This window comes from Panthera pardus, unplaced genomic scaffold (assembly GCF_024362965.1).
Source record: "Panthera pardus isolate Hobbes unplaced genomic scaffold, ASM2436296v1 HiC_scaffold_21, whole genome shotgun sequence".
In the NCBI taxonomy this organism is placed as follows: domain Eukaryota; kingdom Metazoa; phylum Chordata; class Mammalia; order Carnivora; family Felidae; genus Panthera; species Panthera pardus.
In genome coordinates, this window is record NW_026526777.1 from 27572684 (window position 1) to 27590831 (window position 18148).

Below are 18148 nucleotides of genomic sequence, written 5' to 3' on the forward strand. Positions count from 1 at the left end.
GTCACCTCCCGCCGACAGCAGGGACTTCCCTGACCACCCATCCTTAGAAAGACTGGGTGAACAGCAATCTTCCATCATGGTTTCCTTACCCTACTTGATTTTTTTAGGCTGAAAAACTCATCTTTGAAAATGAAACCGTTATACACACAAAAATAAATGTAGCAAACGTTCGCCGTTAAGCATAACTAAATGAAGTTAACATTGATGGACAACACCAACCGGCTGTGTCCGCCTTACGCTCTCCTTCCCCGTCCTGTCCCCTGCCGCCCGTCTAGAGGTAACTGCCCGTCTAGAGTTTTGTTTTTTTTTTTTTTTTTTAATTTTTTTTTTAACGTTTATTTATTTTTGAGACAGAGAGAGACAGAGCATGAACGGGGGAGGGTCAGAGAGAGGGAGACACAGAATCTGAAACAGGCTCCAGGCTCTGAGCTGTCAGCACAGAGCCCGACGCGGGGCTTGAACTCACGGACTGCGAGATCATGACCTGAGCCGAAGTCGGCCGCTTAACCGACTGAGCCACCCAAGCGCCCCCCGTCTAGAGTTTTCTATCACTCCCTTGCTTGAAAAACATTTTTTACAGTCCTTATAATCACCAATGCATATTTCTCTAAGAAACGTATTATTAAGTTTGCATGTTTTTGAGTTTTAGTATAAAATTCTGTGACTCTTTTGGGACTTAAGACTTTTCACTTGACGTCGTATTTCTAAAATTCATCCATCTCCCCTGCTGTTTTACTGGGTGAATGTACACGACGATCTGTCCAGGCCCCGGTTTCTGGCTCTCCCTGTGCTGTTTCACGGCACGTGGATCTGTGTGATACAGCGCTCACTGATGGGTTTATGCGCTTAGGGTCCATCTCTCTCCTAGAATATAAGTTCTGTGGGGCTTAGTTTGTCCACTTCTGTATCCAGAGAGCTTAGAAAGGCCCCTGATACCTAGCGGCTGCTTAATAAATATTTGCCCACTGAGTGAATGAGTAAAAGGCCTTTGCCCAGCTCACGGCTGTGCCCTCTGAAAGGGATGGGGTGAGGAAAAGCGTTGGTACCAATCTCAGTCTCATGGTTCCTGGGAAGAGAGGGGAAGATGCAGGCATGCTGGGGGCCTCCAAGGCTCCCCACCTGCCATCCTGAGAAACCAGAAGCTAGAGGGCAATGAGGAGGGAGGGTGCTTTAGCGGCAGGAGAAAACCTGTCCAGGGCTTTTCATGCGAAGAGGGACATAAATAGACTGGGACTCAGGGCGTCCTGTCGGGCAGACAGCCTGTTGGGAAAAAATCTGTCCTGAACTCCTGGGAGGTGGCTCTGGACAGGGAAGGGGGTCTTACCTGAGCCCAGCTGCCCTCCTCACTGTCCTAGCGGGAACGATGTGCAGCGTGTCAGGGGAAACAGGCAAAGTCAAGAAACCTGGAAGCGTCCACCCCAGGCCCCATCGAGAAGAGGGAGCAGACGCACCAGTGGCTAGGAGGGTGACTAGGGAGAGCTTGTTGGGAGGACCAAGTGAGAACACAAGGCTGGCACATGTGCCTGTGTTTGCAGTGAGGGGGGAGCGAATGTGTGTGTGGCAAAAACACGTTTCCACACCTCCCCAGCTTGGCTCGCAGCCCCGCAAGGGGCCAGGCTCTCCCACTCCCCGTCCCTCCACCAAGGATCAGCACAAGGGAAAGGACTCCGGCTTCAGGCCCACAGCAGGGCAGACCGCTCCCATGGCCAGCTCTTCCCCACTGGCCTTGGAGACCCCCCCCAGAGATGGATCCCCCCACACATGTCAACTGCTCCCATTCCCACCTCTTTCTCCCAACCCGCCACCCTGAGAATAGAACCCGACATACATCAGGGATACCAATCTCGTATTAGATCGACCACAACCCCCTCTGACTCCCCAAACCTTCCCCTCATCCTCATGGGGGTCATCAGCCCTCAGTCCAGGCCCAGGGCCCAGGGCCAGACTCACTGTTTTAGTGGGTGTTGCCAGAGTTTCCATCTCTTCGTGGGTGACCCAGACATTTCCGGAAGACTGCAGGCAGAGAGGAAACCTAGCTGGTCCCACGTGTGGGTCCCCGAGATCCCCTTGAGGCCGGGAACCCCAAGGGCAAGGACACACATCCCTTCCCCTGAGTCCTCCCACAGGCCCAGCCCGGAGCCCTGCATACTGTCTGGCTCAGAGCAACTCCCTCTATGACTGTATCCGCACTGCTCGACACAGTGTCTGGGACCAAGAAATGCTCAATGAATGTTTCCTGAAGGAATATGAATGAATGGGGCAGATCCGGAAAGCCGGCTGATGCCAATCGAAGAGACAGCTAGTATTAGCCTGAGGGTCCATGGAGTAGTCTGTGTTCTTGTGGAGAGGTTGGAGGACCAGGACAGAATTCACAAATGCCCTATCCCCTCTGCCTCCCTGAATCTGGCAACAACACAGAACCCCAGAAGCCCTGTCCTGGAAACTCTGCCCGGAGATGTGCGGTCGTTGGCACAGAAGGGCAGAGAACCAGGCTGCTGGGATCCTCCTGGAATCAACGTCAGCCCCTCCTGGAGACCAGGTGGAGCCCTGAGGGGACTGGAAGGAAGGGGCAGGAATCAAGTTACTAGCTTCCCAAAGACCAACGGGAAACTTTCCAAATGCTACTCCAGGGCTGTCCAAAAACGTCCTGGGTGAGGGAGAGGCCACTCACAGTCCTGGAGGTGGGCGGGGCGGAGGGGCTGGTCAGCGACACCATCTCCTGGATGGCCAGCCGGAGCTTGAGCCGGTGCAGGGCATTGCTGATGCCAATCTCCCGTTGGATCTCTGTGTCCGACAGGGCCGACATGATGGCACCGCTCTTGACGTTGGCCCGGCAGGCAGCCACGTACCAAGCAGGCATCCCCACCCAGAGCTGCAGATATGGGCACAGGGGGTAAATTCAGCTCCTTCCCCCAAGATCTGGGCCCTGCTGCCACGAGCTTGACCATACCAAGGGGGTAGGGCCAGGCCTCCTCCACGGACTCAAAAGAGCAAACGCAGAGCAGAAGAACTTAGAAACGTGGAGATGACCATCACCAAATGCCTCTCTTCCCCATTTTACAGATGGAAAATCTGAGGCCTGAGAATGTGAGGAGATTTTCCCAACATCATATGGGATCAGCTCCTGGGGACGGCCTATGGGAAGAGTCAAATTGCCTGTGGAAGCCTATGGCTCGGTGACCCTTAGCGCCCCTTGTCCAAACCCACCTACCTGCGAGGCAACAGCAGTTAAGTGGCATCAGTTCTGCCCTCCAAGGTAACTGGAAGGGAGAGGGGCTAAATTCTAGGTGTGGCACATGTGCACTTGGCAGGGGAGAGACGGGATGGGAAAATTCTAGGGACACCACCCCTCTACCTACAGAGGAATCCTTGTCCCACCCCACGTACCCTTCCCACCGGTCCTCTTGAGTAGACTTCCTTTGCCCAGACTTACCTCCAGCCAGGAGACCACAGTAGGGCCATCCCACTGGGCAAAGGGCATTCCTTTCCTGCGGGCATCTTCAAGCAGCTGGTGTCTTGTGGGAAGAGGAAGAAGAGACTCACTAGTCTTTCCCTGTCTCTCAACCATGCTTACTCCTGAGACCATGGCTGTGCTGAGTGGGACTTCCACAACCCTACTCCCTACCACTGGACTGTCATCCCTGCTCCATGCCTGAAGCAGTATGATGCCAAGACACGGGGGGAGGAAGTCCCCTCCATCCCCACATGGCAAGGGGAGGCTCTTCCTTGTTTGTACAGGGCCTGACCCATAGGCATTGCGGTCTGCTCTGCGAGAGACCCACAGGGCCAGGGTCACTCTCCCACTCCCCACCCCCCCCCCCATCCTCCTTCTCCGGGCGGGTTGTCCTAAGAACCACCTCCCAGCCCCTGATGTGCCCGTGTGGACCAGGCCAACTCAGTTCAGAAAGGGCCTTGCCACGCTCTGGCTGTCTGGGCTCAGTCCCATGACAGGCCAAGTGGGTGAAGGGTTGGGTGCCATCCTGGCAGAACCTGGCCTGTGGCTCTTACTTCTTCTTCAGCCGCCGGTCCTTCTCTGCCTGGGTCCCCAGCTTGGCAGGCACCATGGGCTCCTGCAGACCAAGCTCGGAGTCTGTCAGCATAACTGGAAGGGAAGATGTGGCATGTCAGCCAGTCCCTCTCCTTCTCCTCCCTTGGCCTGGGCCAGGATTGGGGAGCAGACCAGCAGATGTATAACAACCTCAGTGTATAACAACCCCGCAGGCCTGACGGGACCATCCACTATTCCTGGAGCCTCTGCTCAATGTCCCTATATCCAGGCAGCCCCACAGTGGCCATCAAATAGGTCACCCAGCCCAGACAGTCTGCCCTGGGAGCCTCAGCCCTGGAGGTGTTTTCCAGCCCAATGGACTAAAGTTGCCACACCCTTACGCCAGCAAAATCCTAGACAGAACTTATCCCTCCTCCAAACCGAGGTGCAAAGGAAACCCCGAGAGCCACCCATGAGGCGGGCTACGGGCTCAGAGGATTAGCCTCATCTAGTTGGGGCGGGGAAATGGGCACACTAAGAGATGTGCCTCTCGGCCTCTTTCTCAGGGGCACACTTGCACAAACCACAAAGGGGAACATTCCAGCTCTGTCTTCTTCTATAAGGATCTCCTGAACAGATGCCAAAACCCACAGAGTTCACGGCGGGGGCAACATCTTAGAATTCATGAAGTTCTGGTCACTCCATGCAGCACAGATAGCAGTAGGTGTGGATAATCCAGAAAACGAGGTGAGATGCTGTCTTAGATGCCACTGGGGCGCGGGGAGCGTAGAAAACCACGAGACTTCGCACAGATCAGACTTTCTCGGCTCCCTCCCAGCCCCATCTGTGGTCAGCTCCACGACTCCCTGCACCCCTGTGGGCTGGGGGCAGGGTGTTCCACCTCAATACCCTCCCAGGGGACAGGTGCCCACCTTTCCTCCTCCTCCTCCTCCTCCTCCTCCTCCTCCTCCTCCTCCTCCTCCTCACCCAGCTAGCTATGTTCTGATTCACACCTTCCCTGAGGTGCAAGGTCTAATTATGCCTTTGGGTCCAAAGGTTCCTTTCTTCTAGTTGATCAGGTCCCCCTGCGTGCAATTGTCAATGCTCCCGTGGCCTTGGGGGAACTTCTCAAGGCCCTTATGAGCTGGCCCCAGCCTAGGATCCAAAGCCATCTCCTCCACTCCTCCCACCCCTTTCTTCCCACTTTGAAAAGACTCCATTGCAAACAAAGCTCTTGCACCCAGAAGCTGCCTTTCCCAGATGCCCGGTTCCCTCACATACAACTCTTCTTAGCTGGGCTAATTCCTACTCTGCCTTCAAGCTTCAGCCCAGCTGTTACCTAGCAGAGGAAGCCACTGCTGGCGTCCCTACCACTCCATGGCTGCGTTCTGAGTTCCAGAAGCACCCTAAGCATATCGCTATCATTACACTATTTTGGAATCATCTCTTTATTATTTCCTTTCCACTAGGCACTGAGCTCCTTGAAGGAATGGCCTACTGCTCCAACACCCAACACTAAGCCTTGTATATAGCAGTTAATAAATGTCTGTTGAAAAAAATGACTGAAAAGATGACAGAAAGCAGGAGAGGGGGCGGGAAGAAGCAAAGGAAGGTAGCTGACATTTATTGTGTACCTACCATGTGCCAAGCATGTACGAGAACTTTGTATTAGCACAGAGGTGGTAATGCTCTTTCCCAAGCGTTTACGCGAATATAAGGTCTACGAAGCCATAATGAGGCATTACGATACGTTGCGTCCAAAGGTCAGGTATGCTAGAAATAAGTTCTAATCACGAACTGACTCTCCTAAAGAAAGAACCAAGAAATTCTTCCCGAAGGCCCTGAGAACACCAGAAAACCTCCAAACTGAAAGAAACCTCAGAGGGCCAATCTCTCGCTCCAGACAGGAATCCCTTCCACATCACTCCAAATAAATACCTCCCTCCCTGCAGCCTGGAGCTTCTGTGGCAGGAGCTAGCACCTCCCGAGGCAGCCCGGGGCTCTCAAGGGACAGATCTCACGGAAAACCGCTGCTCTCTGGAGCCGAAATCTGCCTGGCTGTGCCTTCCACCCACTGGCCCCTGGGAGGCAGGGGGAGAAGGCTGGACCTGAGTACACCCTCCTGCTCTGGCCCCTCTACTTGCACCCGTTCGCTAGGAAGTGGACAGAAACCATGGCCCGTGGCTCCATCTCGGCTCAGCTGGATTAGCCGGCCCTTCTCCTTCTTCCCGAACAGGCGGCCGATGGACGATTTGATGCCCTTGCGCTTGGCACCCTTGTGCAAGGAGTCCTGGCTGCTGTTGCTGCTGCTGGGGTTGCTGCCCTGATCCTCCAAAGCACTACAGGATGACAGCCAGGAGCGGGTGGAATGAAAAGAAACATACTTTAATTATAGCAGGAGTCAGGGACGTTAGACCTCAGGAAGAACTTAACAGGAGGTTGGAGGTGGGGGGCGGGTATGATCAGAGCAGGTGACCAAAGGAGATGTGGGAATGTCCTTCCATGATGGCGTTTCAAAGAGAAGTGAGATGTTCTCTTGAAACAGGGAGGACATGACCATGGCGGTAGAGAGACTCAAGGTGGGGCCCGTGCCACTTACCTTTTGCCTTCTTCCTGGCTCAGGGCTGGGTGGCCAAGCTTCTCTAGCCGCAGCGTCCTGGGTGAGGAAGGAGGAGAAGTCTCACATTTTATGGTGGCTTTATCCTCCCGGTTCTCTTCCCGAGACACTGGCGACTGAACAGACAGTGAAGCCGTCAGGGGATAGAGGGAGAGATCTGGGGCCTGCCTACCCAGCCCGGACAAGGCAGAGGAGCTTGGAGAAACGCAATGGGAAGGCCTGGGGCCTCTCTGAGCCCAGACTCAGACTCAGGGGCCCAGGGGAGAGAGGCCGAAAGGGAAGGGCCTGGGAGAATTAACCCGTTAGTACCTGGGTCCTCAGGCAGCACTCACCAGCAGCTTCCTCCTATGCTTTCTTAAGTCACTGGGCTGGAAGAGAGAGTGAAGGGTGAGCTCAGAATCACCCTCTGGATGCCTGAAAGTCAACCCCAAGGGGAACCTGGTGGTCTTAGGATGAGAAGATAGGATTCAGTGCCTCACACAGGCCTTGAGAGAATACGAGAGCAGAAAAAAAGCTGGCCTGATGAAATAAGTCAGGGCCACCTCTGGAAGAAAGGGAGAGGTATGGGCAGGGGGTGAGTTTCTTACGCATTCTGTGCTTATCCAAGAGAGAGGGTTCAGGAAGATATGACAGGCCCTTTCCAAACCCAGAAGGACATGTTGGTGGCCTGACATGCCGGGGTCTGCACACATCATGGGAAGAAGATGCCAGCCCCAACTGAGAGGGAGGGAGCCCTCCCCTGCCTTAGCAGCTCCCCTTGGCCAGCCCCCAACGCAGAGCCCGGCCATGACAGGGCCGCTCATCAACTGCCCCAAGACTCTCACCAGGGTCATGACCCCCATGCGGTCCAGGTCCTGGGCTGCACTGCGGGAGGTGAGCTTGGGTGTAGAGCGGCCGCTGAGAGGAGGGGACGCGCTGGCCAGGGACAGGGCGGTCAGAGAGGTGGGGATAGAACCGCGTTTGCGCAGCTGGGTCAGGTTTAGGGCCTCCATGCTGCCACTGGTCACTCGAGTCTCAATCTCCTCGGCACGGAGCTCTGTGGACTCCTTCTCCTCCTGGATCATCCTGGGGAAACCAGACGCTGAGTTGGCCCCTCCGAGGCCCAGCAGGAGGCCGGTTGTGGCAGCGTCCGCGCTCACCACCCTGGGACCCCGGGCAGAAGGCCATGCCTGGGGTGGGGGAGCCACGCTGTGTCTGGCATGGCCTCGCCGACACAGCTGGCCCTGCCCACCGCAGCTCAGAAACATCGCTCTCTCTCTCCCTCTCTCTGAGTCTCTCGTCAGCTGGCCTCACGTAACAAAACTCCCCGGTTTACCAAAAGAAGTTGCGGGAAAAGGAGGCATGTAGTCAGTGGCATACAAGCCATCCTGGGAGGCAGAATTCTTGACCTACCACTAACTATGCGGGCAACCCTGAGTCAGGCTCTCCGGCCTCAGTTTCCCCATATCCCCAATGTCAGGAGGGGTCTGAGCCAGCAGTTCCCAAACCCAGGTCCCTCCCCAAACCCATTGTCCTTTAACTGACAACGACCCCAAAGGAGTTTTCCCTGTTCTACAGAAAAATGAGAAAACTGATGACCATGGGGGGGTGGGGGGCCGGGGGAGGGGGAGCGCGTGTGCACTCTCACACACGCGCGCTGACGTAACATGCCTTCTGTCCTCCGGGAGCAGGGCTTGTCTTTATCCTGAGAGTGTCTTCTGACACTAGGGAATGTTAAAACGCCCTTTCTTTTGTACAATGGTTGTGATAGGAAACAGCAGCTACCGTTCCTGATTGCCTTTGCAGAATAAAAGTTGGCGGCCCTATGTGTGTGTGTGTGTGTGTGTGTGTGTGTGTGTGTGTGTGTATGTGTTATGATGTTTTCCTTTTAACTGGTCTGTGAAATCCAAAAGTGTGGGAACCACGGAACCAGATGCCCCCGATAGCCCTCTAAAGCTCTGATGCACTCAGGCTCAGATTCTCCCTTGCCGTTGGTGATAAACATTAATAGCCCCCCTACAAAGGCAGGGTAAAGTTCAGGGCTTGATAACTTTCCCCGCCACTGGTTTCCGCTTGATGTCTTGTTAGGGATGGAAGACATGCTACAGTGCACTGAGTGTAGACCTGAGTTTGAATCCTGGTTCTGCCACTTACTCTGTGGTTTTGGGCAAATCACTTAACCTGTCTGGTTTCCGTTCCGTTGTCTGTAACATGGAAATAATTCTGCTTCCCCCGGAGGCTAGTGAGACTGACAGCAGCATTTATACAAAGCTCTCAGTAAGTGGGAGCTAGGCTCTTAGCGATGACATTTAGCTGCAGGAACACAGCCTCCCAAGCCCTAGGAGGGGAAATGAAGTCTGAGAAGTCAGTCTGAGACCCCACCCCTCTCCGTCCAGTAGTGGGCCTGAGACCCCCCCCCCCACACACACACACACAGAGTCCCTAGACCAAGCACTCGAAGGTGCAGCTGTTGGAGACAAGCAAATACATGAAGAATTTTTCCTGCAGTGCCCAAACCCAAAGGGGCCCCTGTCCTTCAAGGTACCTCCCAGACCCTCCACCCCTGCCCTAACCTGATCTCCTCGTTGATGGCATCCAGCTGCTCCTGGAGCATCATGGCCAGGGTCTGGGCGTCCGAGTGGCCGCTGGGAGAGACAACATCCACGGAGCCCACCAGACCCCCTGGCTCATCCTCATCCACGTCGGAGATCTCAGGGTCGCTGTCAAAGGCAGGGGTGGCTGTGGGCGCCAGCACCCCAGGCAGTGGAGAGGGCTCCCAGCCCTTAGCAAAGGAGGGGAGAAGGGTAGTAATAAGACACAACAGACGGGCTGAGGAGCAGGACCCTCCCCACCTGTACCAGCAGCACTGGCATCTCCGGGGGACTTGTTAGAAGTGCAGAATCTCGGGCCCCGCCCCCGGCCTTAATGATTCAGAGTCTGCATTTTAACCAGATTCCCAGGTGATTTATGCGCCTGTTAAAGTCTAAGACGTAATACTCCAATTCAAGGAGCCAGAGTGGCCGAGTGGTTAGGCACAGATTCCAGAGAGAGACTGCCTTGCTTTGAAACCTGCCGGGCAACTGTGGTAAAGCTGTGTCACCTCTCTGTGCCTCAGTTTCTTCGTCTGTACAACAGGGATAGTAGTAGAACCTACTTTGCAAGTAATTATGAGAACTGAGTGAGGAAATGCACGTGAGGCACTTAGCACGGCGTCTGACACAAAGTAAGCACCGTATGTAGGCTATCCCTTTCTATTAACACGAACTCTCCAAGAGTAACCAGACCCAGGCGACAAGAGAAACCAAGCAGTCCTGACTGCCTTGTGTCTCCCAGAGTTTCAGCACATCACAGGGCCCTGTAGTCAACCCTGAGAGGTGGGGGCTTCTCAGAAGTCACCTGCAAACCTCGTCGGTGGACAAAGGCGTGGAAGAAGAAAGAGCACAGAAATGAATGAGCCAGAAGAGGAGGGGAAGAAAAGGAAAGGGACCAGAGACAGAGAGGTGCCCTAACCCCATCCTCTGGGACCCAACCCCCCAAGGTTCCCTTAGGGTTCCTTTCTAGCTCCTGGGCACCTGCTGTGTTCTTAAAAACAGAAAGAGCAAAGGGTGAGGGGAGAGAGAATGAGAAGCCTTCGTTCAGGCTGCGATTCCATCAGACTAGGGCTTTCCTAAGGGCAGAGATGAACCTTCCCCTATTAGGCTAGGAGTTCCCCCCTTCTCTACATGTATGTTGTAGTGCCTCAGCGCATGTAGAGGGCCCGGGCTCAAGACAAAGCATGCTTACCCATTATGGGGCTAAGAAAGAATCACATTGCCCCCCAAAAAAGAAGAAGTTGGTCCTTTTCTGCCCCTATCTTTCTTGTTCCCTCCTCCCGCCCCAGTTCCCCAGGCAGTCTCAGCATGAACTTGAAGCTGCTTCTCAGAAAACTTCAGGTGCCATCCCCAGGGCCAGTTAACCTGCCATCCCTCCCTCAACTCCCCCACAAACCACAGCTTTTGTTCCAGAAAGCTTGCCAATTCCGTCTCGCCCCTGCATCTCCCACCCCGACCACTAGAAACACACGCCTGCACGCCCAGGCACACGTGCACACACTTCAGTGGGGCCTCAGGGACTGGCTGGCCGCCCGCCAGCCCCTACCGCTTGCCCACCAGGAGGCCAAAGTGAGGGGGCACAGCTGTTGCAGCTGACAGTGGCCCCAACCCCGGCTGCAGCTGTTGTCCACATGGGGGGGGGACGGGAGGGGGAGGATTTGCACCGCACGCCAGCCGTCTGTGAAACCGGAGCCAGGCACGCGGCTGAACTGACCCCAAGCTCCCTGGGGAGACCCCTCCACACTCACCCCTCCACCCCTCACCTTGGCAGACTCCTCCCGCAGTGCCGAGTAGCGCCGATGCAGACCTGAGGGCGCGTGGGTGGCTGTGCTCAGGGAGAACCGCACATCCGCTGCACTGCCCATATGCGACCTTGAGTGTTCAGGGGGAGAAAAGGCCAGCCCTGAAGACTGAGTGCCCCGGCTCACACCCGCTAGGTCCAAAGGGTTAAAGGATCTTCAGTTTGGCGAAGAGAAGTCTTAGCAGGCATAGAGCTATCGTAAATGGTTTAAGGACTGCCATGTAAACAAGATTCGATTTATTCTCTGGTGCCCCAGGGATCAGAATGGTCCAGGGGAGAAAGTTCTAGGGAGGCAGCTTTCCATTTAACATAAGAAGCATCTTGGGTGCACCTGGGTGGCTCAGTCAGTTAAGCGTCCGACTTCGGCTCAGGTCATGATCTCACAGTTTGTGAGCTCGAGCCCCACGTCGGGCTCTGTGCTGACAGCTCAGAGCCTGGAGCCTGCTTCGGATTCTGTGTCTCCCACTCTCTGTGCCCCTCCCCGGCTCATGCTCTGCCTCTCTCTCTCAAAAATAAATGAACATTCAAAAAAAATTTTTTAAAGAAAACGTAAGAAGCACCTACGAATGGTAAAATTTGGCTTGGGATGCATCTGGTGGCTTTAGAAAAGCTGTCTGTCTGTCTCTCTCTCTCAAAAATTAACATTTTTAAAAAAAATGTTTAAGGTGGAGTGGGGTGGGGCGCCTGGGTGGCTCCGTTGGTTAAGCGTCTGACTTCAGCTCAGGTCACAATATCACAGTTTGTTCAAGCCCTGCATTGGGCTCTGTGCTATCAGTGCAGAGTCCTCTTGGGATCCTCTGTCTCCCTCTCTCTCTGCCCCTCCCCCGCTCATTCGCACACAGGCTATCTCTCAAACATAAATAAACATTAAACAAAAATTTAAAAAGCTGAGCTCCCCATCAACGAGTTATTCAAGCAGCAGCTCTCGGGCCCTGACAAGAATGGTGTGGGAGAGCTCCCGGCATTGAGAGACTTTGGAAGGAAGGATCTCTAAAAGTCCTTTTAATCCTGAGGGCCTTTTTTCCTTCGCTTTCTCCTAAGCAACATTCCTTGGGTTTCCCCATAATCTGGAAGAGTCCCTAGCCAAAATTCAACCCAGGCATATTTCCTACCCCCAGGAAACTTCAGGACACCCTGATACCGTATCAGAGACATGGGCTAGAGATGCCCCCAAATGTCTATTTCAACTCTGAGATTTTAGAATCCCAGTTATGATGCTCTGGAATGTCTGGAAGCCTTCCCTAGTGACACTTCTTCCCTATGCCTTCCCAATTTGGAAGCCTTGAGGGGGCCCAGGGCAAAGGGACGGGGCAAGCCTACAGCGGATTGTACAAGGTAGCTGCAGGGAAAAGGGAGTTTCTGCTTATCTCCCTCTCCTCCCCTGCAGTTCAGTCCCAATTCCATGATGGGTCCTGTATTTCTACGGTCAAAGCCAAGAATTCCCAACCATTAAGGAAAGCAAGCAGTGGCAAATGGCTTGGTATACTCTAAGTCATGTCTTATTTATGGGGGAGGGGGGGTCTCTTCTGAGAAACCTATGGGAAGGAAGAAGTCAGAGGAATCCCACCTACTATTTCCTGTTTCCACTCCCTGCTTCTCTCCATACTCCTCTCCTATACAACAATTTCTGATGAACTTGAAGATGGTACTTACATCTCTACTATTCCAGACAGCCACAGGCTTCTCTTCTTCAAAGTCAACGTCCCTTTCCCTAACTCAAACCCTACCCCTCCACACATATATATGCATGTACCCATTTCCTTCAGGGAAGCTGATCCCCATCTCCCTGATATGGCAAGAGCACGACCAAAGGGAACCTCTGAGACTCTCTTCTGTGACACTTTGGTTTGGAAAGAAAACAGCCAGGAGCCATGAACCTCAAGTGACATCACCTACTAGTATCTTCAGTCTTCACCTTGCCTCTCTGGGCAGAGAAGTAGGGGCAGGATTGAGGTCTGAGTTCAATGTCAATGACTTCGCAAAATGTGGGGGGGAAATGCAGTAGTTCCCTAAAACATGGACCTAATTCAAACACTAGGTAGAAAGCTCCACTCACCATCTCTTCAAATGTTTTTGGAAAAAGGGATGTCACCAACCGTGGACATGGCATCTCAACTGCCAGCAGTAAGGAAGTCCTTAATTGCCTCATTTCAGTCTCTCATGCTGCCTTTCTGCCCCCCACCTGCTACCTGAACCTAGGCGGTCCTTAACTCTCAAACAACAATCCTCCAGAGCCCTAAAGATGGAGACTCAAAAGAACTAGAATGAACCAGACATTCGCCATGAGCAAGTCCTGTGGGACATGGGTGAGCATGTAACTCAGCAGACCCCTTGCAAGGGCATCATGCCCTCTGTCAAGGAAAACAGCATGGCCTGTGTCCCATGGCACTGGGGAAGGAGCATCCTGCCTTTACTTGCCTCTCAGCATCCCTCAGCTCAGAGGACAGGTGCTCCTTCTAAGCTTCCCAAGTGAGCTAGGTGACTTTGACCAAGTTCTTGGAGCCTCAGTGTCCCACCCTGGATAGGAGGAGGACCCCTGAGGTCCTGGGCGGTCTTTTGGTGGGAGGAAGTCTCCTTCCTCAGGGTCCATCCAGGACCCCATCCCAGCACGCCCAGCCTCCCGCGCTCCAGTACCTGGAGTGGATGCCATCCACAAACGGCCCCCCTCGACCCTTCAGCTGGTCCACCTCTTGGCGCAGCTTCTCAATCTCTTCAGACAGGCGGCCCTGTGCCAGGCAGACCCGGGGTGGGGGTGGGACCAGGGAGGGGCGGAGAGGGGAGAGAGGGACAGAGAGGACAGCAGAGTTGGGGAGAAGCAGAAGAATGTACTGCAAAGTCCAAAGCCAGGGGCCCCCGGCCAGGCTCACAGATGACACCAAGAGAAGAGGTCCAACTGGAAAGGGAGCAGAAAGGTCGGCAGTGGGCAGGCAGAGGGGCAGGGCCGGAAGAGGGTCTGTCTTGGGTAAGGATTCTACCGGAATAGGCCTGCTGAGCCCTCACCACCACACAAACGCATGGCAATGGAGGCTGGGCAGCAGAGGGGCGCCCGGTGCCCGCCCAGACCTCACAGACATTGCTGAGGCAGGCACAGTGCCTAATCCTCCCAGAATCACCAGACTCCTGCCTTACCAGGTTTGAGGGCCCCACCAAATCTCTCCCTGGGCCCTGCCTCTCTGCTGCCCACCCTATGCCCTATGCTTATGGCCTCCGTTTCTTCTTTACATGTGGGTGGTGATGCACCCACCGTGACGGGCTCTAGCGAGGATCAGTGAAATAACGTCTGTGCCCGGACTAGCGTGGTGCTGGGTGTCAGAGCAGCTGCATGAAACACAGGCGTGTTCCTCACCGCAAGCCCGGCCCTCCCAGGCTGGCGGGGCTGGCCGGCAGCTGGGTACCTTGTGATGGTGCTGCTCCTCGATCTGCCGCTGGGAGCTCTCCAGCTCCTGGATCAACGTGTTCTGGGGGAGAAGAGCTGGGAGCTAGGGACTCCGCCCCGCACCTTCCCCCTACCCGCCCCACCTCCCCAGGCCAGCCCGCCCCTCCTCACCCTTCCCGCTCCCCCTTTCTCCAGCCTCCCTGGGGTCAGTCCACTAGTGTGTGCGGAATGGACACGCCCCGCCCCTAACCCTCTCACATCCCGATTCCTCCCCTCGGGCCGCCCGGCTCCACCCACACCCACCCCCCTCGCCCCGCCCCGGCAGCCCCGCCCACCCGGGCCGGGGTCCCACCGCACCTTCTCCTCCAGGGCCGCCATTCGCTCCTTGAGGTGCAGCTGCAGTCGCTCGTTGGACTCGCTGAGCAGCCGGTCGACGGTGTCTGACAGCCGCTTGTTGTGGTCCTCGTTCATCTTCTCCCGCTGGCGCACCTGCATAGCCAGCACACCTGGCACCAGGTCACCCCAGGCCCTTCCCGGGGAGCCATCCATCCTCCCCCCAGTTCCAGCCCACTCACCTGACCACCTCCTCCTGCCCCTCTATGGCTCTGCCCCTGGCCAGGCCCCTCCCAGCTCCCACCATCCTGGGAGGCTGCCCTGGGGACAGGGAGGGGGACCGAGAGCCCCAGCCCGGTGCCCTCACCCTTGCCAGCTCCTGGTTCTTCTCCTCCAGCTGCCCCTCCAGCTGCCGCAGGTGTTCCTCAATGTTGCCATGCCTTTCTTCAGCCTGGAAGCAGGGATGGGTCAGTGCAGCCTGCTGAGGCCCCCACATCCCCCAGTGCCAGGGTGCCCTTGGGGGATCAGGGCCTCAGTACCAACGAAGCCTAGCCCTCGACCTCTCACCTCGGAGCAGAACTGCCATCACCACTGCCCTTCTCCCCAAGTACTCTCTACCCCCTGCCAGGTGTTTCCCCCACCCCATTCGTCCTGCTCAGGGCCTGCCTTAAAACATCCCAGGGGCACCTGGGTGGCTCAGTCGGTTAAACGTCCGGCTCTTGGTTTTGGCTCAGGTCACGATCTCATTCATGGTTTGGGTCCCACATCAGGCTCTGCACTGACAGTGAGGAGCCTGCTTGGGATTCTCTCTCTCTCTCTTGCTCTCTCTCTCTGCCCCTCCCGCATTCATATTCACTCTCTCGCCCGCTCTCTCTCAAAATAAATAAATAAATAAATAAATAAATAAATAAATAAATAAATAAGTAAACTTAAAAATCCCAGAGCTGGCAGCCCAATGGACTGTAACTTCTCTCCAGGCTCCCAGAGAAAACTCCACTGGAAAACATGAGCTACCATAAATCTGTATGCCTCCGGGCAGATGCGCCTGTACTTAAGAGTATAGACGCAAGCCAGACTGCCTGGGTTCGAATCCCGGCTCCCCCTCTTCCCAGCTGTGTGGGCAAGTCATTGAACCTCTATGTGCCTTAGCTTCCTCAACTGTAAAACACGGATAACAACAGCACCTATGCCCACTGGACCACTGCAAGGACTAAATGAGATAATCCACGGCAAACACTTAGGACGCAATCAACACTCAGTAAACGCTAGCCATGGTTATCATCTTTGTAATTAAACGAGCCAAAGTAGAGTGGTCTCCCTTCCACTCATGTGTCTCCAGAGATGGAGACCCCACTGTCTCTGCTGACTAGATATTCCAGACTATCCCACATCTCACAGTCAGGAAATCCTTCCTTAAAGCCCCACCCCCTCCCACCCCCGCCGCCACTGAGTCATTTGAACATATTATTCAGTTCAGCCCATCCTTCCTGGCAGTTTTGGGAGATACTCAAGCTGACGGCTCAGCATCCCACATGTGACATCTTCTGCTGCACTTTAAACCCAGCACTTCATCCCTAGGAGCTAGAAAGGTCTTAGACACCACCAAGTCCAACCCCATCATCATGGAGATGATGGCATCATCAAAGAGATAAAGACACTGACACCTGATCGGGGAGGGGGTGACTTTTCTCAGGTCACGGAGCCAGTTGGTGGCAGAAGCAGACTTGGTTCTGGGTTTCCCCGAGGACAGCCAGGCTGCAGGTTCTCGCCGCAGCGCCCCCAAGCTGCCACCCTGCCACACTGGCCAGCCTGTGTCCTCCCAGGCTCCGGGGGCCTGATGCTTACTTCTGATTTCCTTCTCTCAGTGGGCAGGAGGATAGCGAAGGTGATCCCAAGTGAGGCCACCCCTGAAGGCATCCAGCCTGCTGCAGACACCCCTAAATTCTCTTGATTAACCCCACCCCATGCCTATGTCTGTGCATTTACCCAGCTCTTCCAGATCCTGTGATGTTCCAGCCTGCACACCTCTTAAGAATGATTACTCCACAAAGTTAACTACCCATCAGGTACAACTCTATTGCCTTGTATTAATCCTAAAGCCGCCACCTTCAAGCAACCAGAGTTGGTCCCAGAATGCTTCAATTTGATAAACAGAGGTATATTCAGCGGCACCTGGGTGGCCGAGTCAGTTAAGCATCTGTTTTTCACTCAGGTCATAATCTCATGGTTCGTGAGTTCAAGCCCCACATCGGGCTCTGTGCTGTCAGTACAGGGCCTGCTGCAGATCCTCTGTGCCCTCCTCTCTCTCTGCCCCTCCCCTGCTTGCACTCTCTTTCTGTCTCTCTCAAAATAAATAAATAAACTTTAAAAAAAAAAAAAAGAAAAAAGAAAAATCATCGAGTATAAAATAAAATGTTAAAAAAAAAAAAAAAAGCTCGGTCTAAACTCCCACCCTCTACCCCCTCTGATCCTATCTCCTCTCGGAATTCATCTTTCCAGAGATGAAAGTCCTAATTTTTCGACTCCAGCCCCACACAAAAGGAAATATTAACACAAGAGTGTAAGTGATAAACGCTCTGCATCCACGCAGTCTCATCTACTTCTCCCAGGGCTTCTCCACCCCTTCTCAGGGGACTGTCCCCTCCCCGCGGGGTGATGAGGGCAGGGATTGGTCTTCCAACCGACAGACACGGACAGTGAAGTCATGCCGTGGGAAGCTGTCTCCTGGCTCCCGGTGCCGCGTGCCTCCGGCTGTCTCCACGCACTGCCTGGCTCCATAAGAGCTCCGGGAGCGGAAAGGGAAGCAGGGGCAGACCCCCGGGCCCCGGGCCCACTCGCCTTGGTGAGGGCCGCAATTCTCTGAGCCAGCTCGGCCTCCACCTCCGGCAGCGTCTCGGCCTTGCGCATGGTCTGCTGCAGCTTCTGTTCCGCCACCTCCAGCAGCTCCTGCAGGTGTCGGGCCTTCTCCTCACACTAGCACGGGGTGGGGCGGGGCGGGGCGGGGCGGGGGAGAGTTAAGAGGGGACACCGAAGCCTCCCGACCCTCTGCCCCAGCCTCAGGAGAGAGCAGGTGCCAGGCCAGAGAAGCAAAGGACAACCTTGGTTCTTGGCTGCCCAAGAGGCCTGGCTTCCCCTTTCCCAAGGTGACCGGCAGGACCCCCAAGGGCTCCTGGGCCACCAAGGGGAGGTTCCGGCATGACCACCAGGGCCTCCAGGGTCAAGTACGAGGCCTGCCCCCACCCCATCGGGAGGAGTTACCTGGCGGTGCAGGGACTCCTTATTGGCCAGCTCGTTCTCCAGTTTGTCGTTGAGGTCATGGATGGAGGTGGCCTCACGCTGAGCAGCCAGGTAGCGCTTCTCTAGTGTCGTGATTCTCTCCTCCATGTCCTCCTTCTGGGCCAGAGCCTGGGCAGGAGAGGAGGGGACAGGACGGAACGTCATCAGCTTCACCCCACTCCCATCC

General features: G+C 55.1%; 1 protein-coding gene across 9 annotated transcripts in view; it reads right to left on the reverse strand.

Moving 5' to 3' along the window:
* Positions 1 to 18148, reverse strand: part of PPFIA4 (PTPRF interacting protein alpha 4) — a 51373-nt gene that overhangs the window by 14448 nt on the left and 18777 nt on the right. For 4 of the 9 annotated variants that reach the window (XM_019432008.2, XM_053909035.1, XM_053909036.1 and 1 more), the window contains exons 8-24: positions 17944 to 18090; positions 17524 to 17658; positions 15053 to 15136; positions 14710 to 14841; positions 14372 to 14434; positions 13611 to 13702; positions 10939 to 11047; positions 9158 to 9366; positions 7430 to 7670; positions 6938 to 6973; positions 6588 to 6721; positions 6161 to 6327; positions 4009 to 4102; positions 3434 to 3515; positions 2672 to 2872; positions 1951 to 2013; positions 1325 to 1351 (exon numbers count right to left, since the gene is read on the reverse strand). In XM_019432008.2, coding sequence (XP_019287553.2) covers positions 1325 to 1351; positions 1951 to 2013; positions 2672 to 2872; positions 3434 to 3515; positions 4009 to 4102; positions 6161 to 6327; positions 6588 to 6721; positions 6938 to 6973; positions 7430 to 7670; positions 9158 to 9366; positions 10939 to 11047; positions 13611 to 13702; positions 14372 to 14434; positions 14710 to 14841; positions 15053 to 15136; positions 17524 to 17658; positions 17944 to 18090 — 2016 coding nt within the window. The remainder of the gene's footprint in view (positions 1 to 1324; positions 1352 to 1950; positions 2014 to 2671; positions 2873 to 3433; positions 3516 to 4008; positions 4103 to 6160; positions 6328 to 6587; positions 6722 to 6937; positions 6974 to 7429; positions 7671 to 9157; positions 9367 to 10938; positions 11048 to 13610; positions 13703 to 14371; positions 14435 to 14709; positions 14842 to 15052; positions 15137 to 17523; positions 17659 to 17943; positions 18091 to 18148) is intronic. The other 5 variants (XM_053909041.1, XM_053909039.1, XM_053909040.1 and 2 more) reach the window with 3 other exon arrangements.